This window comes from Delphinus delphis, chromosome 7, assembly GCF_949987515.2.
Source record: "Delphinus delphis chromosome 7, mDelDel1.2, whole genome shotgun sequence".
Classification (NCBI taxonomy): Eukaryota; Metazoa; Chordata; class Mammalia; order Artiodactyla; family Delphinidae; genus Delphinus; species Delphinus delphis.
Genome location: NC_082689.1, coordinates 60606767 through 60620518, shown reverse-complemented (window position 1 = coordinate 60620518; position 13752 = coordinate 60606767). Strand labels below are relative to the sequence as shown.

The 13752-nt window shown below is 36.8% G+C and overlaps 1 protein-coding gene across 3 annotated transcripts in view; it reads right to left on the bottom strand.

Annotated features, from left to right (window-relative positions):
* The window catches only part of SLC25A12 (solute carrier family 25 member 12), a 174281-nt gene that overhangs the window by 56305 nt on the left and 104224 nt on the right, over positions 1 to 13752 (bottom strand). For 2 of the 3 annotated variants that reach the window (XM_060016587.1, XM_060016588.1), the window contains exon 4: positions 6014 to 6129. In XM_060016587.1, coding sequence (XP_059872570.1) covers positions 6014 to 6129 — 116 coding nt within the window. Of the gene's footprint in view, positions 1 to 1328; positions 1396 to 6013; positions 6130 to 13752 lie in introns of those variants that run through there. The other variant, XM_060016589.1, reaches the window with a different exon arrangement.

Below are 13752 nucleotides of genomic sequence, written 5' to 3'. Positions count from 1 at the left end.
GATATTTATAAACCAAAATTACAATGTATAATTTACATTCAGAAAAATAGCTCTAAAATAAAAACTTTTAACTAAAATCCTATTTTGTAAACTACTTAGCAACCTTTAAATAAAATCTTACAATACCTTTGAAACAATTAAAATGATGGCTTAAATTACTCATAATAATTTCCCCAAATATAGAAGTGTCATTTTCCATGAATATTTGTTTAAACATTTCTCCCTTCACCCAAAGTGGTCAGTTGACAGCTTTGTATATGGTTTTATTATGACCATTATTATGTGCTGTTGTTTATTAACTACCCCCAGACACTTTTAATTATTTTAGCCATGTCACAGGCTACAAAATTTCAAACCTACTTTGGCACCTCTTGATATTCCACTTCCCTTCTGTTATTATTTCCACTACCAACTGCTTAAGGCTAAATCAGGAAGCTTACAGAAATAATTAGTACAACTATTGTTTTGAAGTCAAATTCATAATTACCGCTTTACTTTTACCAGGATATGCTTATTAAAAAAAAAAAAAGTTATACAAAAGCTCCAGAACTGGAGAGCTTATACTTGTGTGAGGCAATAGCCCAAAAAGCTGATGATCTTCTTATCTTACCCAGTTTTATCAGCTTCTGTACGACATGAAAGGGAGCACCAATAATCTCAAATATACCCAATATATCTAACTGAAACTACATAGCAAGTTTCCCCCCAGAGAGAATCCCGTCTTTCCAGTGGCAAACAAGGGTCTTTAGCTCTCCAAGGAGTACTATTTCAGTGGCCACAGTTCTGGCTTGGATGAAAGGGATATGATAGTCACATCTTATTGGCAACAAGATCATGATCGAGTGTTTTATACTAGGTTGGCACTGCTAAGGGGAAATAGGAATCCATTTGTTTTCTGACATATAGAAAACAAAAGACCACTTTTTCACTTCCTGCAGAGCATGGGCTCATGAAAGAGATGGTTTATAATTCCTCTGAAAAGGGAATTGGGGCCAGATACAAAAGTAGCCTATCATTATGTTCTCTTTGCTTAAAGGAGAGGAGCACAATGAGTTGTCAGGAGGGCAGGTAATGGTGACAACTGTGATTAAGTAAAAATGTTCACAGACATATAACATTAGTCAGTTTAGCTGTATCAGTCACTTATGATGATTGCACTAGATGAAATACATCGAAGCATATATATTATGTAAATATGTCTTAACAGAGGTTTTAATTTCCCCAGCAGCCCACACTGTGTCTCCCCATCTCATCCACCCTCATCCCTCCCCTGGTCCTTATGGGAGCTTCCTACTGGTCTTGTTCACCTTTCTGCAGTACAAAATTACCTCTGACCGGGGCTGGCACTCTTCTCCAAGACTGCCGCCATGCCTGTTCCATGAATGAGCCTGGAAGGAGCTGCTGTACCAACGGTGTGGCCAGAGAACTCCTCCTGTAGGTATACAAGCCATCAGCCCTGTGACACAGCCCACCTACCATCAGCCCAACGACATACTGATTCCAAGGATTCCAGCCCAGCAGGAGCCACTCCTTCCAACTTATAGGCTTGAGATCAAACATTTTTATTGTCAGGGGAAAAAAAAGTCCTCAATAGCTGAGTTTCACCTGCACAGTTCTTAAAGTGAAGTCAGAGAGGCTTTTAGAAGGACTCCCACCAGGAACAATGAATATCCTTGTGTATAACTGAACAAAAACAATGGCAAGACTTGCAGAAGTAAAGAGTTTCTCAGTGAGGGAAAACTTGGGGGGAAAGAAGAGGAACGACTAAGAAACTAAAAAAGAAAAAAAAGGAAAACAAACAACAACAAAAAGATCAACAACAGGAGCTTGTAGAAGTCCCAGCCAACCCAGCATGTCAGGCCAGACTTCTGGGTTCTATTTCCAGGTGGCTCATTAGTTTCCGGGGTGACCTCCTCTGGTAACCCTTTACCTACCTCCAAAAGGGACTACTGTACAATCAGTCAACAGAGTAGTCCTGCTGCCAAATATATGTAAAGGTCCACTTCTCAGGAAAAATGAGTTTACATTTAAAGAGCATCTATTACTATAGAAGTTAGATGCTTCAACAATCTATCACCAAATGGCATAAAAACAAGTAAAACCATGTTCTCTTTTTACCTCAAATTCTAACCTACTCTATAGCCTTGAATATTAATGTGACCTTCTCTGCGATACCTGAAAGGAGTCTCAAAAAGTCTTCCTGATTTAATTTGAACACCCAAGTGAAGCTCTCATTCTTACCAAGTTAAACTAGGCATTTATTACCATTAGAATTTCATATTATACCATGTCTATAGCTTTGTTCCCACTGAGAGAGGATATGACATTTTTCATATCTAGACTTCCATCTCCTAACTCTTTTTAACAATAGCAGTGGTCATGCCTAAAACAGCCCAATCAGATTATTATTCCCTTTAGGGAAAAAGAGTCTGTTTTAGAGGCACAAATGGAACACATTTTTATTTGTTATACATAATGATGGTCAAACACGGTACAAAATCGAAAGGAATCCCTACTTTTTGAGGGTTCTACAGTCGGGGTAAAGATGTGCCCCTGGAAAAGTTTTCTTCAGAGAGTTCCCATTCCCAGGCAAACACTTTGGAACACAATGTTGATGAGATTTTTAATAGAAAATTTAGAATATGTAACATTTATTAGTTAATAGGTAAGAGTGTTGTTGGGGTTTTTTTTTAGAATGATTACATCCTTGTTAAAGCAATAGGGTTTTTGTTTTTTTTTTTTAACTTGGGACAAATGCATGGCAACTATCGACAACACAATGTAGAATAGCTGGTTATCTAGGGTACGTCAATCTAATTCTATTGAGCAGAATATCCAGTACACTAGTGGACAACAGTGAGACCAAGGCAAGTTTACACAATATCTAGCACACACCAGTCATGCAATGGCCCCTATAAGGCCCATGCCACCAGGCAGAAACAGATATACAAGCCATTAAGTAATCATCCACAGCATGCATTAGAAGTTTTACTAAAAGAACACCAAAGAAGAAACAACTGATGATTTTATTCACTCTTTTAAAAACTCCAAAACCCTCTCTTGAGCTTGTACATTCTAAAATGGATGACCAAGGTCTCAATGTAAGTCCTCTCGCCCAGAGCAGAGGTATCTCTAATTAAAAAAAAAAAAAACTTGTCCAGCATTCAAGTAAATGTTGTTCAATACTGATATATATAAATATTTGCAAAGATACACACAATTTAAGTACACAATTTGATGTGTATAAAAAGCAAATCTAAAAGAAAAGCATAGATGAGAATATACACAAGTACACAGATAACATCATCGTCATAGTCCATGAGATATACTGACGGCGTAATAGTCTTTCCCCACTCCATTACACCTTGCATCCAATATTCTCTCCCGCCTTTCTCTCCTGACGTGCACAAGAAAAATCTATACTTTAAATAAGCTCCAAACTAGAAAACATAAGGCCATCTGGTGAAAAGGATTTAGAGTTAGAATGGATCTAAATTTTCCTTTTACCTAAACATACGTCTATAAATACATAAGTACAATTCATTTTATTAAGTGAGTACAAACATGAAAACTGACCTTTATCATAGATCCAAAATCCTATTAAAACAAACTCCAAGTTAATTATTTCCTTATGTTGAAATTCTGTAGTCTCGAATACAGCCTGAAATGAGTGGGCCTTAGAAATTTTGTTAAATGGCATCTGTAACAGTTTCAATGCTTTTCTTCTTTTCTTAAGAATATAAAATTAAAATTTCTCTCCTTATGATTTTTTTCATTTTAGTTAAGAAAGTTTGTCTAAAAATGAATCCTCAGAATTTGGGATGTAGGGCAGGGAGGGGAAATGGTCAAGGTCCCCAGCAAATAGGTGAGCACCCTCAAGAGAACCATCCAGTTAGCCAGGGACCACAGGAACAATGTCGAAAGGGAGCTCAATTTTTTCTCATTCCGTAAGAATCTTCCTAACTCTAGATTATGGAGCAGCAGAATGAAGGATTCTGGAGGGTTTATATGCTCTTCAGTTCAGAACAGGTGCTATAAAAACTAAAACTGATTTGTTCTGCTTTTAATCCTAATTATATTTTCTTGAAATTTTAACTCATAAATCATAGTCTGAGGGAAAAACAAAAGATCTATAAAACGCTAAAGTTGGAGTCTAATAACTACAAGCTTTCATCTGCATGAAATAATGTGTGTATAAACCATTCAGCTACTTCCTACACATTTTAATCTGCTAATCAACAATGGCATGAGTCTCTATTGTTAGCCTGTTGAATAAACTGACTTGAGTGACTTATTTTTAAAATAGAAATTGGAAAAAGCAATCAAATGGAGGAGGCCCAAAGAATCAGGATACCAAGGTAAAGGGGACCAAAAAAAATAGAATTTGGTTTTGGGAAATCTAATTCTTAAGAAATGGACACATGACAGAAGCACAGGTATACTGTCACTAAGGCAGATATTTATATCAAGTTATTTCCCAAGCATCTGTGCATCACATTTGGAAATAAGGTATATGAGCATGTGTGATACTTACTGAAAATAGAAAATGCAGCATTCTCAGCAGTACAGGGTTAATGCTGAATGATGAGATGATAAAGGCTTTATGCTTTAAACTATAAAATCTGGGTGTTTCTGAGGAAAATCAATATTCTTTAGGAGGCAGAATGGCCAGAGCTTGCTCCAAAGCAGAGAGAATGCCAAGATAAACACAGACACCTGAAGAGCTCTGCATAGGTATTTATTTGGGAAAATCTTCTGATAACAGAAGACAACTGGGTCAGTGGGCAGAAAGAAGGAAACAATCAATGCCAAGCTAGAACATGTGCCCACTAAGATGACAGCAAAGGCGCAGTGGTCCTTTCAAATACCTGTATTTTCTCACCATTCTCACCATAGCAGCGATACATCTTCCTCTGGGTTTAACTAGAGGATATTTGTTTTATAACCAACACTACAGTGAAAAAATATTTAGCACTGTGGCTCAGGGGAAGCCTGATTTTCAAGAGTTTCCCTACCATATATTGATTCCAATTCACACCATTAAAGGAGTTCAAGTTGAGGTTTACAAGATGAAAAAGTTCTGGAGATCTGTTTCATTACAGTGTGAATATACTTAACACTACTGAACTGTACGCTTACAAATGGTTAAGATGCTAAGGTTTATGTTAGGTGTTGTTTTACCACAATAAAAAAAATCCAAATATTAAAAAAAAAAGGGAGGAGTGCTCTAGGTCCTTGATAACACTACATCATTTTTTTTTACATCATTTTTATTGAAAAGCCTCTTGCAGGAAAAAATTAGCTGATACTCTTACTAAACACATACTAATTTCTGCAAGTAAGCCTCTTCAAAAAACTAATACATGGCTATAGATAGAAATCCTAGCTTGTATGCTTTGAGACGTCCACAATGTGCTAGATTATGTGCCTACCAAAGGATTTAAATTGATTTCTACATCCAATTCAAATGGCAACTTTAATATTCTAGCCTTGTTGCCTAAAACCAAAAATCTAAAATGGGGGTTCAGAGAATGCTAACTATTCTTGCCTTAACGCCCTCCTTCAGTTCCATTCTTAGGTGTTAAAATGACATAGCAGCAATTTTCCAAAGATGCTCCAGAGAAGCTCTGAACTCTCTACCCAAAAATTCCTGAAGGTATGAGATGATTACTCCACGTTGTTCAGTCTGTTTCATAAAAAATGTTGCCCAGGCTGGCCCAGAACAAGATAATTTTACACCACCTACTTTAGGAATGTGAAAGTGTCAGAGAGTCAATGAGTTGATGTAACGACATTCCTAAATTCCTTAATTTTTTGCAATAGTCTAATGCTTAAAAGAAAATAAAGCCATTTTAATTTTATCTATGTAAATCCTTTTAGGAAATTAATACTTCATTTTTTGACTAGCTCTTAAAATAAGCAGCAATCTATATGCAGTTACTAAATTTAGCAATTAAAAACTGAACCAGCCTCACTAACTTCACTTAAACATATAATCTCTTTTTTTTCTTACCAAATGTCACCTCTCCATTTCCACTCTTGTCAAACAATTGGAAAGCCACTATGAACATGGAATCTGGAGCACATAAAACAGATTCAAATGCCAAAAACTCTTGATAGGAGATCAACCTGGAATAAAATATAAAATATTATTGGCTGGTAACCTCCCTTTACAGTATGAATTGTAGCTCAGGGTAACCAAATAACTGATGAAGGGAAGTGTCTCTTTATAGTGGTATTCCAGATAAGAAAGAAAGAAGGAATGATAGAATGTTACCGTTTTGTAAACCCTTAACTCATTAATGGACCTGGGCAATAATCAATAGCCTCTAACATGGCAAGAAGAAAGAGACTAGACTGAAAATAATTGAACCCGAATCTGATCAAGTCTCTAGATCAGAGTTTCTAAAGCTTGGCCCTCAATCGTGCCATTTGAAGCTGGATAACTCTTTGCTGTGGGGGCCTCCTGTGCATTGGATCATGATTAGCAGCATCACTGGCCTCTGCCCACTAGATGCCAATAGCACCTGCCCCACCGAGAACCACTTTAGATGTAATCAACAATTTACAGAAAAATACAAAGGACAAAGGAACATCTCAAATTAAACATTACCGCAGAAACACAATTAGCAAAAATGCAGACTGTGGGAAACTACAGAGTGAACATTCTGTATATGCAAAAAAAAAAAAAAAAAAGAACTTTTAAAGAAGATATGGAGGAGAACCTCATTGAAGACCTAAGAGATGTAGCAATTAATTACAAAGATACAGATCTTATTTGGATTCTGATTAAAGCAAAGTAAAAAAAATTTTTTTTTAGTTTATAAAAAAATCAGGAAATGGAAATACTGTTACAACACAAATGCTTGATGATATTAAGACATCAATGCTTTTGAGGAGGTTTTGTTTGGTTTTTGGTAATTTTTCTTATCTTCTAGAAATACACACTGAGATATTTACAGATGAAATATGTCACCTGGAATTTGCTTCAAAATACTCCAGAGGATGGAGGAATGGATGGAGGTATAAGTGAAACAAATTTAATAATTATCTTAATAATTATTAAAAGTGGGTATATTTACTTCATTAAAGTGAACCCTAAGATGAACTGGGGACCTTGGTGATTATGATGTGTCAGTGCAGTTCATCCTTGGTTAAAAAAAAAAGTCTTAAAAAAGAATTAACACTCAGGGTAGACATTTTTGGCAAAACTTGTTACACTTTTATATATGTATACATATTATATATGTGTGTGTGTTTGTTGGACTGTGATGTAAAATGTACTTTTTAGATCAAAAAAGTTTGCAGGCCACTGTAGTTAAATTATACTGGCAAATAAAAGCACAAACTAACCTCAAAAAAAGTGGGTGATGAGTATATTGCATTTATTATACTACTCTTTGTTTTATATATGTTTGAAATGTCAATAATAAAAATTTTAAAGGAAAATTCAAAACCAAAAGGAAGAAAACTAACTTATTTCATCCTATAATACTCAAGGTTGTGAAATTAGCCAGTGGCCAAAACTACACTGAAATTGCCTTCAGTGATCTTATGGAGTAGGCATATGCTAGTTTAGAGTCATCTTCCACAACAAATCTTGCTGCAAATATTTCATACCATGTTGCTGCTACTGATAGTGACTAGTATCCAAGTGACAGTATATATCCAAGAAATACATATAACAGTATATATCCAAGTAATTATACACACACACACCAGTAGTGCCACATTTTACTCTCAAATGGGCTGATTCGGACAATACATTTACAGTCACCCCATCCAAAGGAACAGACCTAATTCTTAATGTAGCTTCTAGGCCCACAGGATCTGACTTCTCCATATCTCTTCCCTGCTCTCTGCACTCCAGGCCACTCATTTTAAGCTCCTAAAACAATCCATGCTCCTTCCACTCAGGTCCATCATTCAGCAATTCATTTTCCTTGGAATGATCCCACCATCTCCAAACTTCTGTCCATTAAATTTCCACCCAGTCTTTTTTTTTTTTTTTAATATTTATTTATTTATTTATTTTTGGCTGTGTTGGGTCTTCGTTTCTGTGCGACAGCTTTCTCTAGTTGCAGCAAGCAGGGGCCACTCTTCATCGCGGTGCACGGGCCTCTCACTATCACAGCCTCTCTTGTTGCGGAGCACAGGCTCCAGACGCGCAGGCTCAGTAGTTGTGGCTCACAGGCCCAGTTGCTCCGCGGCATGTGGGATCTTCCCAGACCAGGGCTCGAACCCGTGTCCCCTGCATTGGCAGGCAGATTCTCAACTACTGCGCCACCAGGGAAGCCCTGACCCCAGTCTTTATATAGCTCATCTCAAATATCATTTCCTCAAGAGAATCATCTTAAAGTCCCCAGATGACTTCACATCCCCTTCACACCTTACAGCAGTACTGTACTTTTTTAGCGCCCCTCACAGAATTCTTGTTAAAGTAATTATGTAACTCATTGTTTAAAGTCCAATTCCCCGTTAGAAGGTAGGCCTGTCAGAGCACAGGCTTGATTCAGGGTAGGAACTCATAAATCTTCTTGAATACACCCAATTTAGAATACATGACTTTTTAGAGATACCTATTTTCCAACACAGTATTAAGAAAGTGACTACATTTTACTTTTCATTTTATGCCCTCATTCATCTAAGACATATTTTACATTCAAAGTTACATTTTCTATTACTTAAAACACTTTGAAGTATGTTCAAATTACACAGATTATATTATATCCAAAGCAACGATGTACACTATGCCTTTACCCTTTTTTGAGGGAAAGAAAGGCTTTGTGGTGGTAGTATTCAGGGCACTGAAGACTATGCCCTCACTGTGCCCACGCTGAAGAATCCTTGGTGAAATTAGGAGCTTGAGTGCCTAATGAATCCTGGTAGGAACAATCAAAACTGTTTATCAGGCCACATGTCATAACACACCTTATGCATTACTAAAAAATATAGTAAAACTCAAAAGTATGATTATCAGTACACAAATTGTAGGGTAGTAAAAAACAAAGAAGTAACAATATATCAGGTATCATCATGACTATGCACACACTCCTAAAAAGCAATGAGCAATATGTGGTTTTAAGCTCTGAACAAAACTAAAGGTCAATGAGAATGTATAACACAAATACAATAGTGATCTAGGAAATGAGTTAGAGTAGACTTTCACTTTCTACATTATGTAATTCAGAAACATGTGAAATTTTTATATTTATAATAAAGAATTAGCATTATTTCTTCTGCTCATAACATTAATTTTAAAAATAAAAATTAAAAGTAGCTAGGCTGATTATAGGAGGGAAGAACAATGCCCAGCATCTTGGTTTTTCTAAAACAAGTCTCAGGAATTAGACATCAAAAGTACAATTACCCTGAAATACAGAATATGTAGCTTTAAAGCATATTTCATGCTCAGTAGTAAAACTTTCTGTATTTATGAGAAGAGGTCAAAGATCTTTTCCTTAACTAGCAAAGGTCATAAGTGGTTGGCTGGCAGCCTGAATTTGGCCCACACATATGTTTTCTTTAGCATGTAAAGCATTATGTTTTTAGTTAGGTTTGTTGCCAACATTAGGAAATCCTAAGATTTCACAAAACTATCCAGTTTTCTGGCTTCTCTTGATAAATTATGAACTTGGGCAACAGGTTTCTAGTTCCAAGTAGCACCAGCTTCCTGGAGCCTAGCAGAAGCTGCCTTCCTCAGAGAGACCAGGGCTTGCCAGTTATCTACACCTGCCCCTGCAGATTTGAGACTCTTGCAGCGTAGATTTCCAACTAAGTGCCATTTTGTTTAAAATATAAATTCTATGGACTTTATTAAATATCTACATTTTTATCTACCAGTATATTCAAAAAGGCAAATCATATATTCATGAAATTTAGAGTCAGAAGGACCCTTAGAAAATCTGAAGAAGTGATCTGTTCAAAGACATTCAGCAACCCAGTGGGCCACGTCGAAGACTCAACTCCTGCCTTCAATCCAGTGTTCACCATCCTGCCCCCCAATCCCAAATTTAAAGTTATAGTTAAAAAATAGAAAGGGTATCTGGTACCTATAGCAAGTAGAACATTATTATAATACTCAGCCAACCCTCAATACTCAGAGTTACCTTTGTTATACAGTGATTTATTTAAAGAAAGAAAAGTCAATTAAGAAACACAAAAGCAACTTAAAAATAAGTCACTTCATATTATTCACCCTTAAAAAGGAATGAAATTCTGATACATCCTGCAACGTGAATGAATCTTTAAAACATTATGCTAAGTGAAATAAGCCAGATGCAAAAGAGCAAATATTGTATTGTCCCACTGATGTGAAGTACCTAGAACAAATTCATAGAGACAGAAAGTAGAATAGTGGTTACCAGGAACTGGGTGTTGGGGGAGAATGGGGACTTGTTTAATGGGTATGAAGTTTCAGTATGGATGATGAAAAAGCTCTGGAGATGAACAGCGGTGACGATAGCACAACAATGTGAATGTACTTAATGCCACTGCACTGTACACTTAAAAATGGCGAAAATGGTAAATTTTATGTTATATATATTTTAATACAATAAAAAATAATAAGTCACATGGGGTTTCCCAGGTGTGCACGTTTGCCAAAACTCAGGAAATGTACCTTTAATATTTATATTTTTCACTGTGTGTAAATGTTACATCTAAAGAAAAAAACCTCAAAACAAATATTAAATTCTAGTTAATAATATGCATGCTGAAATATTTAAGAAATGTATCAATGTCTGCAATTTACTTGAAATGTGTAAAAAAAATAAGACGGACTGATGTAGAGATAGACGATAGATACATGAAAAGAAGTAGAGAAAGATGTTAATGGTAGAATACATGTGGGGGGTATATGGGGTATTCACTGTAAAATTCTTTCAACTTCCCTGAATGTTTGAAATTTTTCATAATAAAATATTGGGAGGAAATGGGGAGTGGGGATAGGCCACTTATTCTCTCTGATATGCTCCTTATCTATTTTTAGCCCACAGGCATTTTATACCACATTGTAATGTAACAATACTTTTCAGAAAGCAAGAAACAGTCTGCTTATCTGGCAACATAAAGCAAACATGTTCCAGAATAATTTTTAAAGCTCTTTTTCCTTTATTCTGCCATGATTCTCCTATCTATAGAAGAATCCGATCAAGACTTCAGCAAAACAAAGGCAAACCACAAGCCACTAACTGTGGAGTGAAGAAACCGTTGCTTACTTCACACTTCGATAAATAGTTTGTTTTCTTTTCTTTTCTTTTTTTTTAAATATATTTTTGGCTGTGTTGGGTCTTCTTTGCTGCGCGTGGACTTTTCTCTAGTTGCTGTTGTCTTCATTGTGGCACATGGGCTTCTCACTGCGGTGGCTTCTCTTGTAGTGGAGCACGGGCTCTAGGCATGGGGGCTTCAGTAGTTGTGGCTCCCCGGCTCTAGAGCGCAGGCTCAGTAGTTGTGGCGCACGGGCTTAGCTGCTCCACAGCATGTGGGATCTTCCTGGACCTGGGCTCAAACCCATGTCCCCTGCATTGGCAGGCGGATTCTTAACCACTGCTCCACCAGGGGAGCCCATAGTTTGTTTTCTTTTAACGAGGATGAGGGGGCACCTTCACTTTTTACCCTACCTGCTGTTTGACTTTTTTCAAAGAACATGTATTCATTTTATAACTTTGAAATAATATATTTTATTAATTTGATGTTTTAAAATTTTCCTAAAGAGATCCTTTTTAATTTACTGAATGGAAACTAATAAAATTCCACAACATTAATATGATAATTTTGTAATTTTTAAAACAACCAAGATTTCCTCATTAAACGTTTTTCTATATGCATGTAGACTATTAAAGGAAAACACTTGTGAAAAAGAAAGGAAGGAAAACTAGAGTTTTCCACATTATAGGAGAATAGGGCCTCCTGATGAAATTCTGACTAGAGCTAAATATAGAAACTATGGTTCTAGAAGTTACAGTTTCAAACAAGAATCTAAATATTTTAGATTAAATCACACAATAATGGTCCCTGAGATCTGCAATTAATGCACAAAATCATTTTGCTTTTCATTATACAGCCAGAACTTCAAAGTTTAAGCCACAATCTCACAAATAATGCTTGGCTAATGGCTTTTACTTTTAGACAACCCATCATGCTATTTATACTATACAATGCTGTTTCTACATGGCTCTCCATAGCAAGCACCTGTATCAAAACACTCCTGCTTATTTTACTATCTGTTGGAGGAAAGGGAGCAGGGAAGAAGAGAAAGGGGGCAGTTTACATGCTAAGAAAACATGGAGGGTAAGGGCAGAGCATGCGGCCACATTTGACCACTCCCAAACCTCCTTTTCCGATACACTTAACTAAATCACTCAAACTTGTTTATGCTAGTTGTATTAACTGAGATTTGGTCTGGGGTAATTATAAACAATATTATGTGATTCTATTCAAGTTATATATCTATAGGACTCATCATCAAAAAGTATAATAGAATCAAGGAGTACCTCTTGGAGCTGGAAAAAAGATGGACCAACTGAACTATTCTAACCTTTCATCATTGCCCTGGGTAAAGGGGCGGGAAACAGAACAGTGGGGAAAAGACAGTTTTTTTTAATTAAGAGAACTTAATCTTGTGTTATTGGGGAAGTCAATCAACCTCTCTGGAGCTCATTTTCCTTAAACGTTAAATGAGGAAGGGTTGGCTACTTGGAATAAGTTAAACATTATCAAAGCCTCTGATTTTCTTAAAAGTATTAAAGAAACTTTAACAATGATATTTAACTTTTTTTTTAACATCTTTACTGGAGTTTAATTGCTTTACAATGGTGTGTTAGTTTCTGCTTTATAACAAAGTGAATCAGTTATACGTATACATATGTCCCCATACCTCTTCCCTCTTGTGTCTCCCTCCCTCCCACCCTCCCTATTCCACCCCTCTAGGTGGTCACAAAGCACCAAGCTGATCTCCCTGTGCTATGTGGCTGCTTCCCACTAGCTAGCTATTTTATGTTTGGTAGTGTATATATGTCCATGCCACTCTCTCACTTTGTCCCAGCTTACCCTTCCCCCTCCCCGTATCCTCAAGTCCATTCTCTAGTAGGTCTGTGTCTTTATTTCCGTCTTGCCCCTAGGTTCTTCATAACCTTTTTGAAGTCATAGACCCTTTTGAAAAACGTGTGATTTCTCCCCAGAAAAATGCAGATACAAATTCACTCATTTCGCATTATATTTCAGCAAGTTCAGGAAACTCTGAAGACTATCCAAGAACGGGAGGTTAAGAATCACTGTGTTTTTAGGGCTTCCCTGGTGCCGCAGTGGATAAGAATCCACCTGCCGATGCAGGGGACACGAGTTCGAGACCTGGCCCGGGAAGATCCAACATGCTGCAGAGCAACTAAGCCCGTGCGCCACAACTACTGAGCCTGCGCTCTAGAGCCCACAGGCCACAACTACTGAGCCTGCGTGCTGCAACAACTGAAGCCCACACACCTAGAGCCCGTGCTCCACACCAAAAGAAGCCACTACAATGAGAAGCCGGCGCACCGCAACAAAGAGTAGCCCCCGCTCGCTGCAACTAGAAAAAGCCCATGCGCAGCAATGAAGAGCCAATGCAGCCAAAAAATTAATTAATTAAAAAAAGAAAAAAGAATCACTGTTTCTAGAAAATTCCACCTTTCTCTCTTTTAGAAATAATCTATATGTTTCATAAACATATATTTATCATATAGTTATAATTTTTATGACCTAACTCTATGAATCAGA